Raw genomic sequence first — 18,374 nt, 5'->3', positions numbered from 1 at the left:
TTGGAGATGACAGTGAAAACAAAGAATAGAGTTAGGGGTTGTCAAGTACATAAAAAAATAAGAGGGATGATTTTTTTAAATCATAAGATAAAGAAATTTCAGAGTTTTTGAATGGAAGTGAAACACTGAGGGGTAATGGCAAAATCAAGCATATAACCATCAATATATATGCTGAAATTGACTGGATTAGTGAGTTATGAGAGCTGAGTAGACCAAGGAACTGAGAACTTAAGAGTATTTGAGGAAGCATCAGTAGGTGTGTTGAAGTGCCCAGGAGTTGGGATGATGAAAAAGATAATGAACTTGTCACTGAACTCATTGAGGCAGGAAGGAAACTACCCTGAAGATCAATAGACAGTGACCAAAAATCTGGATTAGGTGGTAAATTTAAATAGTTAAGAACTCAAAAGAAGAGAAGTTTCTGAGAGATGGTAGAAGTAGGAAAGTCTAAAAGTGGCTATCAACAACAAAATAACATTCCATCAACTCACACTTATCAAGCATGGTCTATGAAATAGAAGGTATAAATCAAAGTACAGGTAATGAATGGAAAAGATAGCCAGGGATATAGTGTCATCAGGAAGGATTCATCTCTCAATGAAGCATTTAGAAGATGAAAGGAAAGGGCAAATAAAAAATGTAAGATGAAACAAAATTTGTTCATTTGGACAGATATTTCAGAAAGCACAGTGGAATAGCCCAAAGATAGATAGATAAATAGAATAGGATGTGGGATGATAGGGTTGAAGAGAATGAGGAAAAGGGAGTAGCATTTGGAGAATAGGGAATGGGATATATACTTGAGCAGCAAAAGGGCTCATAATCATGGCCATGAGGAAGATGTGAGGGGGTGGGATCAAGCTAACAACGGGAGAATAAGCCTAGGCAGAGCATTCATGTTATAGTAAGGTAGATGACTAGAATCTTTAAAAGTCTCAAAATCCAAACTTGTGGCATGTGGTGAGACTGTGTCTTTTGAGACCGGGAAGCCCAGTTCACAGTAAGAGGTAAAATAAAGGTAAAGTCTGAGTCAGTGCCATCAAGAGCCAGGAAATATCAGAAGAAAGTGGGTCTAAGTCTGGGGTGACCTTTGAAGAACTGGAAAAGGCCATGGAAAAAAAGGAGACAAAAGGTGAGTTAAACCCCTCTGAGCTGTGTAAAAACAAGAAGCAAGTAATAGCCTGCCAGACTCCTTATGAAAAACATTAGAATTAACCAAAAATGAAATTGACTGTCTTGCAAGGTAGTGGGTTTCCTACACTGAAAATTTTAAAGTAGAAACTGTATGGCCATTTGTTCAGAATATTGAAATAGGATTCTTACTCAATTATAGTTGTACTATAGATTTTATATATATATTATTTATATATTTATATATTCTATTTATATCTATATATCTATATCTAAATAGAGATCTAAATATATCTATAAATATATATTTATATATATTCTATAAAGAAATTAATAATATATAATATATATAATTATATATATATATATAATATACACAATTTTATATATACATATAGGTATATGAGGTTCCTTTCATCTCTGTGAAGGTTTTGAAAACCTACTAGAGGGACAGCATTGTATAAGGCATTGAGGGGGATACAAATGAAATGTATAGTATAATTTCTGGAAACTTAAAATTGGGAAAGAAAAGACACATAAACATGAAATAAGTAACAATGCAAGGTAATTATGATGAAGTGTCCCAAAGCATGATGCCAATTGGCCCACAATCAGGAATCCAGATTTAGAAGAATCGGTATTGTTGTTTATTCTTCTCAAAGAGAACCATGACATCAGGATTTAAGTGAGGGAAGAGGCAAGGTCACCTGCCTTATTTTCTCCTCTGGAGCCATCTGGGTTTAGTGGAAAGTTGTAAATCAGGACAACTAGAGATGGTCCTGAAAGAAGTGGGAAGCCTTTACCTTTTTAAGCTAAGGTTTTTAACAGGTCTCAGTTTTTCTGAGGAAACACCCATTCATCCAATGATTCTCAAAGGCTAGGTAAGAAATGAACCAAAGAATGGCTTTTTTTAACTAGTCAAAAAATTAAAAATTATTCTAATTGTATAAGTCACCAGGGGAAAAGGGTCTGCAGGTCAGAGTGGATTAGGACTAGCTTAACATCTGAGGAAAGAAGACAAGAGCTTCCACATTGTTTTCTTTCTTCTGGGGCTTTCTGATGAAACTATCACATTTAACACAATTTACAATTCTGATTGAACACTGAATTATTTAATTAGATTAGGTACATTTTAGAAATTAAATTGTAGAACATTTCTCCCTAAGGGGTCTATAGCTGAACATATTTAGTTGATAGTAAATCATCAGAAAATAAAGCTGCCTTCATACCTAAATCCAAATTCTTAAATCATCAGGTTATTTTTTCCTTCTAGAAGGAAATGAAAAAAAGAGAGAAAAAAAAATCTTCATTCAAACTGCCTGTCAGAAAAAAGGAAAGTCGGCCTATATAGGATCTTTAATTTCTCTTTCAATTAGGATTTTGTGTTGTTTCTTTGACTACTGCTATTTCAAGGAAAGAAGGAATTTCTGTTATCCAATTAATCTTCAGAATTTCTCACATGTGATCCTCTTTCTGTGTTCCCTCTGGAGAGATTCACTTTGCTGAAAGGAAAGGAGATCTAAACAGTTTCATGAATCTTATGAGCTTCTATAAAGAAAAGGAGAAGTAAAGAGCTATTAAGAAAGGTCTAGAGATCCTCAAGCTCAAAGTTGTAACATGGCCCAGCATACATTTTCAAACCCTAATTCAGAATATGATCCTCAGTATTACTGTAAGTAGAGGCATTCCCCCAATTGTTTTAAAGTGGTCCCATGATTTAATTGATATTGAGAAGTACTGAAGTTTCTTCTACCAAGAAAATATGTACCTTTTCCTTCACTTGTAATTTTATTTTATTTTTTTCCATTTAAAATTTTTTTGTTAAAGCTTTTTATTTTCAAAACATATACATGGATAATTTTCCAACATTAACCCTTGCAAAATCTTGGGTTTCAGTCACTTGTAATTTTAGAGAAGTGTCTTTGATACTAAGACTATAAGTGACTTGTCTAGGATCACATAGCGTATTTGTATTCAAGAAGGAGAATTGAAGGGAACACCTGGGAAGTATAGCCTTGCCAGTTAGGAGGAGAAACTAAAAGGTTACTGAAAAGCAGTTACTGTGTGGAATATGGAAAGTTGTAAACATTGACTCTCTGTGGAAAGGGATTAAAGATAAAGGTATACAATAGGAGTTGAAAGGAAAGTGAACTGCCACCCTGAATTGACTAGGACTGCCACCAGAGCCATCAGATCCTCATGGATCCTCTTACAAAGTTATCTGCTTGAAAAGAACTTGCCATTTGCTTGAATGTGCCTGTTGTATAGCATTTCTGGGATATAGTTATTTTATCTATTTTCTAGTTCTTGCACTTGTCTCCCACTTAGAGAGACATCATTTTTTTTTATCATCTTGGAATTATCTACTCTTTTTAAACTTTGTGTATTTGTTATGTGTCCTTTTATGGTGGATTTTTTTTTTCAGATTAATATATATTGACTTTTGTTGTATTCATCATGTTTGCTATAAAGAAATCGTTAAGGGGAAAAGCAGTGGCTCAGTGAGACTTTTTCAGAATCACAGAAGCTGATCTCTGCTTAGTGGTTAAGGAAAAAATTGTCTTTCTTTGGGGGCTCTGAGTTTATGAATTATAAATTAAGAATTATTTGGCATTACTAGCTCCCCCAAAAAACATGGAGGAAAGACAAATATGAAGCTGTGAGATCCATGGTTTTTCCATTTTGTTCTGATTCTTCTTTCACAACATGACTAATGTAGAAATATATTTAATATGATTGTACATGTATAACCTATATCACATTGCTTGCCATCTTGATGATGGGAAAGGAAAGAAAAGGAGGGAAGGAAAAAATGGAAATCAAAATCTTATAAAAACTGAAAAAGAAAGAAAGAAAAAAGAAGCTGTAAGATCAATTAATTGCCTTGAAGTTTAAAAAGAAAAAGGCTAGGTTAAGCATCCAGCTACAGAAAGCAGGGTTTCAATGAGATCATGGTTTTAAAACTGGAAGGGACCTTGGAAGTTATCTGGTACTCTGGCCATCTTCCTAAAATGCTGTTAGACTCCATTCATGCCCAATATTTTTGCTCCTCCCCTGAGCACCTAATTAGTAAGAGTTTGTTCATATTAAGGATCACTATGATGTTCTCCAGCCATCTTCCTCCAGTAGTAACTATAGAAGGTTGAAGTCCAGGAGTAACTACTAGTCAACTAGAAGTCCAAAAAGCCACTGAGGGAAGATTAAAATAGATCTTACATTAGTTTGATGGATTTGAAAATGTAGGGAGCATAAAGCCGTTGTTTCAGGGAAAATCTGATGTCTCCTATTCCAAACTTCATGAATTTACAAGGCATGAAAAGAAAAGCAAAACTGAAAGCACCTTAATTTGTAAATGGTGAAATTAAAGAACCAGTTTGGCAGCTGGTTGTTTTAGTGTAGAAGATGGTGGAAGATTATTATTATTGGTTGTATTGTTATATTCTGGATGCTTTAGAAATTCAAGTGAGAGTAAGTTATTGTGAAAACAAATATGATCTCCAGGAGCAGGGGAATTTCTCGACTGATAAACCGGTATAGTCAGACTTATTAATGATTAGTTGGTTCCCCAGCTTTTTTTTTTTTTTTTTTTTAAGTTTTGTGAGTTTTCTCATTTACAGAGATTCTCTCCTTCCCACTTCCCTCTCCCTACTGGAAAAAAAGGGGGGGGGGCGGCTAAGAAAACCAAAACACTTGTCATAAATATTCAGAGTTAAGTAAAACAATTTATTATATTGGCCACTTCAAAATATGTTTTCTTTTTGTATATTTAGAATATCAGTTCTCTGCCTAAAGAGCATAGGATTTTTTTTTTTTAAATCATCATTGGTCTACTGGAAAAGTGATTGATTATTGTGTTGATCAGAGTTCTCAACTTTTCAAGGTTACTGTTTGCCCAGTTTTTAGTCAACAATATTCCTAATCAGTCATGACTTCTTCCTTTCTCCGTTCACTCTCACACTGTAAGGACATATCTGCTTTCGGGACTCAAGAAGTCTCTCCAGGGCTAGCTGAGCTTCTTTCAGCCCCTCCCCTGTAAGGGCACTGCAGCCCCGAAGCTCCCAACACCGATCACTGAATCGTTCCAGACGCATCCTATCCCTAATCTCCCGCAAAGACAGGGCCCCTGGCACCTCTTGCTTATTGGCTAAGATCAAGAAAGGTACACCAGCCATATGAGCATTATTTAGGACATTTTCCAGCTCCACCATAGCCTCAGGCAGCCGGTCTTCATCTGTACTGTCCAGCACATAGAGGAGGGAGTCAGTATCCTCTAAATAGTCCTTCCAGCTGGACCGAAGTTGGTCCTGACCCCCCACATCCCAAAGAGTCAGGGACCCATACTTTGATGCCTCCAAAGACTCAACATTGAAGCCCACAGTGGGGTAGGTCTCCACGTGTTGGTTGCTCTTCAGTTTGTAGAGGAGGGTGGTCTTACCGGCAGAGTCCAAGCCCATTATAAGCACTCGGGGTACCTCCTTGTACTGAGCTTTGAAATTCAAGTTGCCCATCTTGGCCACTGGCTAAATCCTAGAAGAAAACAATCCAATAGTAATTGACTTTTTCTTTCTGGATGCTGGGCCCTTAGGGCTTCTCACAATCTGGTCCCAACCTATCCTTCCAGTCTGATCACTCATACACTCATCTTCCAGTCAAACGGACTATTCCCTTCTTCATGACATCCTATGTCTTCCTTGTGTCTTTCCATAGACTGTTCCTATGCTCTTCTTCCTCCCCTCCCTTAGCTGATTTGAACACCCCTTCCTGTAAGAGGCCTTTCCAACATTCCCAGCTCCCCACCTTCTTGACGTGATGACTCTATATTTTGCATAAATTTTGCATTGATTTCATCTGCATACATGTTGACTTTTGTTTCTCTCTTTATATCTTTAGCATTTAGCTCAGTACCTAGTACATGGTAGATAATATATATGCTATTTGAATCAATTGACCCTCAGCAAGCCCACAGAAGAGTTTCCACCCCCCAGAATAACAAGATCTTTTGTAATTTCAGTTAGAAAATAGGAACTAGCTTAGATATTAGGTTTTTTGAAATGACTGCCTAGAATCAACAAATGAGGATGTGTCACTTCAGTTTCAAGTCTCCCAGGGAGTTGATCTGATTTCAGCCAAGAAATGTCACAGAGGGAAGGAAAAACCCAGATCAACACCCACTGACTTTTCATGAGGGAGATTTCTTACAACAGAATAAGTGCTAACCCCCTTCCTTCCCCCCAAAATAAATATAGCCTGCCCTGCCATTCTTTAGGGATGAAAACAAAAAAACAATACAAATGTTTATTATATAGATGTGATAACCTTGGTTAATGGCTTAGTAAAAACAAAAAACAAAAACACTGAGCAGTGGCTTCCATTTTTATTCTCTTATGATGCTAACTTCTGTTTTTCTTCTTAAATTCAAACTCAGGGAAACCCCCAGGCTCATTAGAGTGAAAGAGTTAGCCCAAACACCATCTTCTGCTGCCCTTGGAACTTCCTCTATGAGAGCTTCTGCAAATGAGATTTTCAATAAATAACTTATGGACAGATGGTAGAAAACTGAGTGACCCAAATGGTACAAACATTCCCAAACTCTGCTCCTTGTTTCTTACACCCTACACAATTATGAGCAAATCACAACCCAGAAGAAGCTGCAGCTTTCTTCTCTCTAAAATGAGAAGGTTGGAGAACTGACCTCTAGGGTCCTTCCAGTTTTAAACCTGATGAGCCTATATGATCACCATTCTCAGATAATTACCTTTCATGATAGAATAAGAAAAAACAATGGCTGTGTAGTAGGGGTCAAATTCCATCTCTGAAACATACTCCCTCTCTGACCTTGTAGAAATCCTTTAATTTCCCTGATAATTTTCCTGAAAAATGAGGAGCAGGGGTTTAGGGACAATATCCCTTCTTCCCCTGGATTTATGATTTTTAAGTTATTTTTAAAAATTGTATTGATATTTTTTGTTTCTTACATCATCATAGATATTCCAAGTATTCCCCTCTCCCTTGCCTTCCCAGAGAGCTATTCCATATGACAAATGGTATTTTTATGAGGGGATGGGGGGAGAACATAACTGATTGATATATTGAAAAATTCTGAAAATATATCCAATATGTAACTTTTTTGGGGGGGAGAGAGGGTATTTTGTTTTATTTTTTTGACCCAAACTTTCAGAAGGTGAGGATCATTCCCACTAGACCCCAATTTAGAACTGCTGACAAGCCTTTGACCTCAACAAGGGGGTCCACTTACAAGGCACATGATCCTGACAATTTACTTAATTTTTCTGGCTCTCAGTTTTCTCATCTGTAAAAGAAATTTATGATAGCATCTATCTCGGAAGTGTGCTGTGAAGATCAAACGAGAGAATGTGCAAAGCAAAAGTTCCATTGCCCTTGCGAAGAAACAAAGGCAAATAGTGAGCAGCTGTGCCTTTCTTTTCAACCCCTGACCACCAGAATAATCGAATAAAAATTACCTCCATCTAGTTAAGCAGTACTAGGCAATTTCTCCTCTCGGGTTCGATCTCAAGTGTCCCATGGAGCTGATCTGATCTCAGCCAGTGCAGGGAGGGAGAGACTGAAAACAAGGTCTTAAGGAAGTGCGTGTGGTCACTTTTGCTATTACTCTGACTTCTATTTCCTTTTCACATGGGTGTGGATGGGGGGTGGGTCAGTGTGGCAATTTTGCAGCCTCTCAGTGAGATAATAAGGGTTGTTTTTTTTCCCTCTCCCTCTCGCCTGGCCCAGCCTGGGGACTGACACAAGGGACTCCTGTATTCATGGGCTGTGGAGGGGGTGCCTCATGCAGGCTGCTCCCAGATCTTCTCATCAGATGCTTCTGTATCCTAGCAACCCAGAATCCAAAGGCCACAGAAAGAGCCCTGCTGATGTGCATTTGGCTTTCTTCTTGTTGCCTTCTCATAATCTGTGCAGCCTTGGCTGTTTTCTATTAGAAAGGTCTTGAGTTAAAAACTGTGTTCCCTTTTCCCTTTTCATCAAGTCCCACAGCGTTTTTCTCATCCCTAGGGATTCTTATACAAGCTTAGAGATATGTACTTAGGTTGGTACAGTGCATAGGGCCCTCCCAGAACTAGGAATTAGGAAAAATCTGACTTCAAATCAAATACTTACTAGTGGTATCCGTGGGCAAGTCAGTTAAACACTTTGAATGCCTCCATTTCTTTAAATATAAAATAGGATTAAAAATACTGTAGAGTTATCATTAGGATGAAATGAGATATTTGTGAAGCACTTAACACAGTGTTTGACATGTAATAGGTACTTAATTAATGTGTGTTTCCTTCTCTCTTTCTCCCCTTCAATTTCCTCATCTGTAAAAGGGTTAGTAATAAAAGCATCTACCTCCCAGAATTATTGGGTAAATCAAATGAAATAAAATAGATTAAAACCTTAAAGGGCTATATTAATGCTATCTATCATTATTATTACCTACAAGAAAACTAACAAAAACATCCATGAAACAATGCAATGGATATCAGTAATATAAACCATAGCAGGTGCTGAAGGTGGTTAGCTCTACTCATAGACCCCTCCCAAAATTTTTTGACAGAGTCCTATATTTGGAATTAGATTGCCTGACGTAAATTCTGGCTCTGTTACATATTAGTTGAATGGTCAGTTCCCCTCTTCAAGCTTTAATTTCTCTGTAAGATGAACCAGTACATACCAGACAAGGTACTTAACAAAAAGACATTCTCTGCCCTCAAAGAGTTTACATCCAATGGGAATATTACTTCTTCTAGAAATAGCTGAGTCTCATTTCTGCTTCCTTTTGCTGCTACAGGTGTTATTCCCCTCTCCCTTAGAAACTTCCTTTCACTATTTTTTCAGAGTCACTGCTACCAAATAATCCCAATTAACATTTATTAGGTACCTCTGTATGCCAGACACATGCTAACCACTATTTAACACTTTCATGCTTCTAAGATTCTAAGACAATCACTTAAGTGGTATCATTTGAAGGAAGGATAGAGCTCTCATCTCCCCTAATAGCCCACCAGTGAATATCCCATTGGTGCTCCGAAATTCACACTGTTGGGGGCCGTTTCTTTGGATTAACAGCAGAATGTCTTTATTAGTAGAGAGATATTAATAGAATATCCACTGAACAGCTTAGTACATATTAGTTTATCAAACTAGCAGAGAACCAGACCCTGAAGAAGTGGGACGTGGACTGACAAGTTTTGATTTTGGAGGAATTGGAAAAAATTGAAACAACATTCTCCCCATAAGAACCCTAGTTGCCAGGAAATGGCAGAAGAGTTGGTGAAGGGTTGCCAATCAGACAATGAACATTTATTAATTGCCTACTCTATGCCAGTCAGTGTTAAGCTTTTAGAACATAAAAAAAGGCAAAAATATAGTCTCTCTTATGGGTTGCTGGACTACTTGTTCATTTGTTTCCAGAGGGAAGGGTGTGTGTGTGTGTGACAAAGAGAGAGAGAAAGAGAGAGAGAGAGAGAGAGAGAGAGAGAGAGAGAGAGAGAGATATTAAGGGGTACATTCTCACTCCCTTTATATTCTTTATGACCTTGGGCAAATGACTTTCCCTATGACTTAGTTTTTTTCATCTATAGAATGAAGAAATTGAATCTCTAGGGAACCTCCATCTTCTGAAATTCTATGATTGTATGTCAGAGGGCCAAGAACCATTACAGAGGAAGTCCGAGTGCTGGGCAAAGGGCTCCCTCCTTTCTCCAGTACTTCTAAATATCTTCATTAGACTTACCAAAAATTCAAGGACATTGGCAAGGTCCAGGTACTAACTGTTTTGAGCATGATAGTTGTTGAAAGAAATTTGTATAGCCCAACAAGGAGGGAGGTCTGAAAGATTTCTCACAGTGGGTTATGGGACATAAAAATCAATGGTCTTGTTTTTGTTTTTGTTTTGTTTTCTAAAAAAAAAGATCTTAGCATGATAATTATGGAAATATTTATAGAAGAATTACACATGTTTATCATATACTGGATTACTTGCCGTCTAGGGGAGATGGGAGGGAAGGAAGGGAGGAAAATTAAGAACACAAGGTTTTGCAAGGGTGAATGTTGAAAATTATCTATACATATGTTTTGAAAATAAAAAAAACTTTAATATAAAAAAGATAAGAAAAAAAGTTTAAAAAATAAAATAAAATAAATTTAAAAGATGCCTAAAGGGTCTTTTCATATGATCTGAATGCCAGTGGGTCTCACATAAGATGAAAATTTGTTGATTTAATCTTCAGTATATTAGATAGGGCCATCTCACAAAATTGGGAGGGATGACCTTCCTTTTGAGAAAGCTGGAGATTCAACAGCAGGTTTCACTTATAACAGCAGAGGTAGCTAGATGGCACAGAGAATAGAACAGGGCATAGAGTCAGGGAATGCCTAAGTTCAAATCCAGCCTCCAACATTTAATTGTGTGAACTTGGACAAGTTACTTCACCATTTGCCTCAATTTCTTTATCTGTAAAAATGGGATAATAATAATAATAATAATTTAATAATATCAAATGAAATAATAATTGTAAAATATTTAGTATGGTTCCTGGTATACAATAAGTACTTAATAATTGTTCATTGTTATTATTTGGTATCAGTGACTGAAAAATGGGGAAAAGAAGCTTCATAGGGATAGAAAAATAGCCCCAGCAAAAGGAAGCAGAAATGAAGTCCATTTGATTTCTGGCAGATAAATCCATGTTCCCATTAGATTGTAAATTACCAGAGGGAGGACGATATCTTTTTTAAAAAACAGCTTTTTATTTTTCCAAATACATATTTAACTAAAAAAAAAAACCTTGTGTTCCAAATTTTTCTCCCTCACTCTCCTCCATTCTCCCCTAGAAAACAAGCAATCAAATATAGATTAAACATGTACAATTCTTCTAAACATATTTCCACATTCATCATGCTTTTGCAAGAAAAATCGAATCTAAAAGGGTTAAAAAAAAAACAGAAAGAAAAAAAATCAAGCAAACAAACAACAAAAAAAAGTTGAAAATACTATACTTTGATCTTCCTTCAGTGGGAAGAAAATATCTTTTTATCTCCTTTTGCATTTCTAGCATTGAGCACAGTGTCTAGCACATGGTAAGCATTTAATAAATGTTTATTGATTATTTTAAATCCAGTGCAGCTCTAGAAACATGAGTTGTACAGGGCATGTCAGCTCTTGCACTAGTTTCAGGATATCGTGGAGATTCAGCTTTTTGTGTATGGAGTAATTCTACTACTGGATTTTCCTTTGTAATTTGTAATTTATCCCATTGAAAAGCTTTGATATTTTAGTTTATAGTTTCTGCCTAGTCTGTTAGAGAAAGCACTGAATGACGGCTCTAGCCATATTTGGATAATTGTGATTACCCAAAACCCTCCATCCTGAATGTGAGGAATAAAAAGTTACAGAGTTGAATAGGACATTAATTATCCAGGATCATAGAATTATAGATCTGGAATTGAAAGGGATCTTATATGTCAATCAACCCAACCTTTCATTTTTATTGTCATTTGAATCTTTTCTGTCCTGTCTGATTCTTTATGACCCTATTTGGAATTTTCTTATCAAAAATACTTTTGTAGTTTGATAGTTCCTTCTCCAGCTCATTTTACATATGAGAAAACGGAGGCAAACAGGGTTAAGTGACTTGGCCACGGCCACACAGTTAATATGTATCTGAGACCACAATGGAACTCAGGAAGATGAGTCTGATTGACTCCAGGTCTACTACTCTATTCACAGCACCACTTATCTGCCCAACCTGAGGCAGTTAAATGATTTGCTCAAATCACTCAAGTAATAAAAATCAGAAAAACAATTTGAACCTGGACACTGATTCTAAGTTCAGTGTTCTTTTCCAATACACAATGTTACCTCAGATATGATTATGTTTTGAGCTAACCTAACTCATGCTACGGAATTAGTTCCTTTGGAAATGGTTTCCTATAGAAAGCTAAACTAATTTTTGAAGATTAATGCCATCTATTAGATTTTGATCTTGTAGCACAAACCCTAAGGATGCCAATCAATTCCTCCTAAAAAGTATTCCTGAATGTTGGACAGCTGCTACCAGGTGAACAGTAAATACCTGTTCATGCATGGAATTAGTGTATAATCCACGAAATTAGGCTTCCTTCAGGCATTGATAAATGAAAGAAGCACGTTCACTAATTAATGCATTGTATTTAAAAAAAAAACACAATTCTTTATCAAATTTAGTGCATCTTTTGACTAATCTCTGCCATCTACTCATAATAACTTGATATACATGTTCCAATGAAGTTCAAAATTATAGCACCTAGGTAGGTACAAATTAAATATGCCTGTTACTAAACTTTACTGTTTTCAATCATTGCTTAATTAAATCTTTTTCTCACTTATTGGCGCTATCCCTGGATTTATTCTCAACCCTGGCTGCTCAGCAGGCTATAGGTGTTAATTGCCTTCTGCATATCTTCCTCTACACTTAAACTTCTCTGTTCTAATTATCTCTGACAGGGAAAGATTGATTTTGATTTTTCCCAGTAAAGGTTATCTCTAGCCTGATATTGTGAACTTTCAATTCCTCCATTCTGTCATGGATTACAGAAAAGTTTCTTACAATTAGTCATTTCTAATCTTTGCATTTGCTATATGATTTTTTTATGATGATCTTTCTCTAATTAGATTTTGGTCTTCTGATTCACTGGTTGATATTAATGTGGGGTACTCATTGATCATTTTAACTAACCCAGAATTTCTTATACTTTTAAAGCAAGCACTGACTCCACAAAGTTCATAGAAGTTCCTGAGGCACACATGTTGTATAATATATATGTGGCAATAGGTAACTAACACCTTCTAGTATTACATGGTCTAGAAATCTCCATCTCTTTGTAGGGGCCTCGTGTAGTTCCCCTTGGCAATTAATACAGACAAGTTTATGAAGACAAGGCTAATGAGGTGGGTATCTAGTGTCTAAACATTTCTAAGAATGCAGTTATCATTTTTCCCTTCTAAAAAGGGCCATTCTCCAAGGTTCCGACAAGAATGCTATATGGATGATGGCTAGAGTATACGTAGGTATACCATGAAGATTTAATAGCTATTGATGAGGATTTGGGGATGTATTGATAAATCAACATAGTCTAGAATAAGTTAGAATACAAATATAGGGCCAAAAAAGATGGGAAGCAGACAAAACAAATATATGGCTCTAATTGTTTATATATTGAACTTTTTATTGTAATGACTTATAAATGTTAATATAATGGTTTTTATTAATTTTAAAAGATGTAATAGATTATTTGGGAAAATAATACCCTCTTAAAAATTTTAAACTATGTAATAACACCCTTTATGCAAAACTTTTTTAGAGATATGCTACAGATATAATATAATACATCAGCAAAACACTTTACTCACATAATCCATAGACAAAAATTTCAGGTACTTCAAAAAATCAGCTATGGTTTAGATTGAGTCATAGAAATGAATTTTTGAACCCATTATTTGAAAAAGAAAAAAGAAAAAAATTTAAAAGAAACCCAGGATAAATAATTTAGAAATCCCATTATCTCAGAGTAATCATATCCAAATGCTCACATTTTTCTAAATAGGCTTTTTCCATGTTGGTATCTCAGAAGACACAGGTGAATATAAGAACCCAAAGCAGTGCTGATTACTCTTCGGAGTGAGTGTTGTAGGGTCTATTAAACTGTGATTGCTGAGGCTCATTTTTATAGTATTACTCTCTTTTTTATTGCATCTATAAAGTTATGTTTGCTTCTTAGAATTTTGTAAGTGCAAGCACCATTTTCTGTAGGGAATACTAATGAATCAACATTATTTGCTAAAAAAACATGAAAATTCATATGTATACATATTTGTTTTATTGTTCAGTCATTTCAGTCATGTTCAACTCTTCATCACCCCATTTGGAGTTTTCTTGACAGAGACACTGGAGTGTTTTTGCCATTTCCTTCTCTGGTTCATTTGACAGTTGAGGAAACTGAGGCAAATAGGGTTAAGTGATTTGCCCAAGATCACACAGACAAGTGTCTGAGACTAAATTTGAACTCAGGAGCATGAGCTTTCCTGACTCAAGGCCCACTTCTCTGTGCACATACTTATGCATAGGTATAAATCAAGGCCCTTCTCCTCTTATTAGTATCTTTGTGATACTAATTGGAAGCTTATTATCTTTCTTCTATAGAGTTTGAGTTAGCCACAAAATCTTTTCATTCTCACTTTGAAAGAATATCTCAAGGACATCCTCAGATACTCTTCCAGAATATCTTGAGAGCCATTTCTATATCAGTTGATTATCATCTTGTAAATGTTAATTGTCTCTTGCTTCTACATTAACCACTAAAACTAATCTAGAAAACCTCCTTACCTTTTCCCAATTCCAAATTATAGACAATTCCTACTTGAGCCCAAATAGCCCCATAGCAGTGGGCACCATTCCACCCTCCAAACTGCATGCAGGAATATACTCCAAGTTTCTGATCTGAGTCTTTTTTTTATTTATTCTGTGATCTCATTAACTCTAAGAAAGTATTTCTCAAGTATCTATCTATTTATGTGTGTGTATATATGTATATATATGTAATATATATGTATACATAACCTTCATCTCTTTTTAGAACTTACCTGCTATCTAGTGGATATAAACTTACTCTGACCATAGGCATCCTTAATTTAGTATGTCTAATAAAAAATCCATTATCTCTCTCCTTAAACCTACATATTTTCTAACCTCCCGCCTTCTGTTGAAAGCATCCTTATCTTTTTAGTCACTCAAATTTGCTACTCTCTCATATGGTGATTTAATCATCAGCTCCAATGGGTTTAACTATTATCTCTATGCAAATGATGCTAAAATCTACATATCCAGCCAGCCCTCATCTCTCTTGTAAGGTCCAGTACTACATCATCCACTACCTGATAGACATAACTTGGATATCCAGCCACAAGCATCCAAAAGATAATGTTTAAAACATTACTTTTCCTCCTAAATCCATCCATCTTCCTAACTTTCCTATTTCCATTGAAGACAAAATTATCCTTCTAGTTTTAGATTCACGATCATAGAATCATCCTTAATTCTCTACATCAATCCCCTTTTCTTCAGCCACCAAGCCACCCCTTACCTCAGCCTTTTATCCCCTCTTATTTGTACTATTCTTTAAAGGAGTTCTGGCTTCTAGTCTCTCCTATCTCTAATCAACACTAGAAGTGTCCAATACAAATAAGAACAGGGGCTATTAAACAGTCTTAAGGATCCCTATTGGCAGCATACTAACTTAGAAAAACCCACATTAACATTATTTGGGTTCTATTGTATTTTTATTTATTTCATTAACTATTTCCCAATTACTTTTTAATCTGGCTAGGCTACTTGGGAGTATTGCGTGGGCCAGCTGGCTATATGTTTGGCATCTCTGCTCTATATTACTGCCAAGTTGCTATTGCTAAAATATATCCCTTACTTTGTCTTTAGGATAAAATACAAACTCTTCTTCTTGGCATTTAAAACTCTGGGCTCCAATCCATCTTTCCAGACTAATTTCATATTACTTCCCTTGTTCATTTTACATTCAAGTCAAACTTGTCTCCTTGTCCCTTAGATATCCTTTCTGATAATCTGCAATTCCACAGGGCTTCCCTCACCTGCCCCATTCCATCATAATCTGACCCTCTCTAGCCACCATCCTCCCAGATACCTACTTACAACCTGGGGGCCATCCTCAACCCCTTTATCCTAGCAGCTGTAAAGTCCTGTTGTTTCTATTTTCATAACAGCTCCATTCTCAAATCCTTTGACCCTGCATCCATCCTGATCCAGACTCTCATCACCTCATGTCTGGACTTTTGCAGTAACCTGCTGGTTGGTCTCTCTGCCTCAAATCTATCTCTAATCAAGTTAGTCCATCCTTTGCTAAGTGCTCAAATTGATCTTTCTAAAATATATTTCTGATATATCACTTTTCCATATAATAAACTCTGTTGGCTCCTTGTTACCTCCAGGATTAACATAAAATCTTTTCTTTGATTTTTAAAATCCTTCATAAATCTGTTACCTTTCTATCTTCTTGCACCATATTCCTCTATAAGTACTCTGCAATTCAGTGGCACTGGCCTTCTGGGTTTCCCTCACACAAGATACTTCACTACTTGGCTCCAGACATTTCCATGTTTAAAATGCTCTCCCTCCCCATCTCTACCTCCTAGCTTTTCTACATTGTCAAAGTCTCACTTTCTACGATAAGCCTTTCTTAATTCCTTCTTTATCTTAGGACATTTCTTCTGAAATTATCCCCTATTTCATGTATCTATCTTGTTTATACATAGTGGTTTGCATGTTGTCTTCCCAATGGACTGCAAGCTTCTTGATAGTATATGCTATTCTATTTTTATTTTTTAAACTAATTTATTTTATATTTATGGAATAAAATGAGTATTTCCATAACAGTATAATAAAAACGTAGTATAATAAAAAATAACCGCACATGTAACTGCAAATTTACTATGTACACACATTTTATTCCTTTTCAATATACAACAAAATTATTGTGTAAATTTTTTTTCTTTTCCTTTTTTTCTTTTGCCCCACACTCAGAGATGGCCACTATTAGACACAAATAGGTATATGTCTGTATGTATGTGTGTATATAAATATATATGTAAAATTATTCCATTTATACTTCTACTTATCAGTTCCTTCCCTAGACCCAGTGTCTTTCTTCATATATCCTTTATAATTAATTTGGGTACTTATAAAGTCAAAATGACTTATTCACTCAAAGTCATTCTTAAAACAATATTTTTCTTACTATATACAATGTTGGTTTCTGCTCATTTTATTCTTCATTTCATGCAAATCTTTTTTTGTTTTTTCTAAGATCACTGAGCTCATCATTTTCTTATAGCATATAAGTGTCTATATACATAGAGAGAGCATATAAATATATGTGTACATATATATGTATATATATATATATATATATATATATCATATGTATAGTATTTCATCGCAAAGACCCACAACTTGTTTAGCCATTCAGTAGAGGGTATTCTTTGTCTTTTTTTAAAAATCCACAGAGCTTGGGACAATGTCCAGCATATAGTAGGCACTTAGTAAATGCTGGTTGACTTGATTTGTAGATGGGTATATATTTATTCTTCATTCCTTTTGGGGCATGGACACTGTTCACAATTTAAAGTTAATTAGTGGGAATGTTGCTCTTTAACTTTTGTCTATTGTCTAATGGCTGTGTTATTAGTAACTAAGGTGGTCCAGACTAGAGAATTAATAGATCAGACGTTGATCTTGGAGTCAGGAAGACTCCAATTCAAATCCCATCTACAGACTAATTGCTATAACTCTGGACAGTCATTTGAACTCTTAATGCCTCCTGTTTCTCCCATGTAAAATGGTAGGGTTAGATTCACTGGCCTCTAGGTTTTGTTTTTGTTTGTTTGTTTGTTTTTTTACTAAATGTATGTATAATCTACAATTCTATGGTCATTGTGTGTGTGAATAAGTACAACATTTTAATTCATACCCCATGCACAACCCTGGACAAATCTAACACCAAACTGGGAAAACAAGCTGATGGACATCCTGCATCCATGATAATCCTGCATTGTCTTGGTGCACAAAGGAAAACACATCGTGAACTGGATTCAGGCTCAAAACACACTAGAAAGTCAGTAGCCAATGATCTTTGTAAACATCTTTTTGTTGAATAATGAATTGTTTTTAGTATGATTATTTTTAAGCTGTTTGCCAGTATTTTATTTTGCTATAGAGTTCACCAACTAGCATTGTTTCTGATACTTCTAATTCCCATTTTTACAGAGAACCTATTTTGTAACTAAAAAAAGGAGTAAAAGCTAATGCGCTCTCTCTCTCTCTCTCTCTCTCTTTCTCTCTCTCTCTCTCTCTCTCTCTCGTGTGTGTGTGTGTGTGTGTGTGTGTGTGTGTGTGTAAAAATAGTACATCAGCACTTGATCTCTTCCTATTAAAAGATAGGAAAAAGAAATAATTATAGATGACCTATTCTTTGCAACAGCACAAATAAACCTTAAGGAATCTTTGTTTCCCTTTACTCCCAGAAATCCCCCTTCTGTTCTTCCAGTTACTGCTACAATTTTAATACTAGTAAGCTCAGGAAAGATAATAAAAAAGTCTTGGATCCTCAAAACATACTGGAGACATGGAAACAGAACTCAGTCTGTGTGATAATAT

General features: G+C 35.8%; 1 protein-coding gene across 1 annotated transcript; it reads right to left on the bottom strand.

The window, feature by feature from the left end:
- Window positions 1–4,833: 4,833 nt before the first annotated feature.
- On the bottom strand, window positions 4,834–7,899 carry ARL11 (ADP ribosylation factor like GTPase 11). The gene is made up of 2 exons (XM_003764569.3): window positions 7,614–7,899; window positions 4,834–5,658 (listed from the first exon to the last, which is right to left on the bottom strand). The coding sequence occupies exon 2, from the start codon at window positions 5,637–5,639 to the stop codon at window positions 5,055–5,057; it is 585 nt and encodes a 194-aa protein (XP_003764617.1). The 5' UTR covers window positions 5,640–5,658; window positions 7,614–7,899; the 3' UTR covers window positions 4,834–5,054.
- Window positions 7,900–18,374: the final 10,475 nt, after the last annotated feature.

This window comes from Sarcophilus harrisii, chromosome 3, assembly GCF_902635505.1.
Source record: "Sarcophilus harrisii chromosome 3, mSarHar1.11, whole genome shotgun sequence".
NCBI classification, from domain to species: Eukaryota; Metazoa; Chordata; class Mammalia; order Dasyuromorphia; family Dasyuridae; genus Sarcophilus; species Sarcophilus harrisii.
Note: the sequence above shows the minus strand (reverse complement) of the source record. Positions and strands in the feature narration are given on the sequence as shown.

What these genes read in the sequence shown, in the direction of transcription:
- ARL11 (XM_003764569.3), bottom strand. Translation starts at nt 5,639, where the DNA reads ATGGGCAACTTGAATTTCAAAGCTCAGTACAAGGAGGTACCCCGAGTG.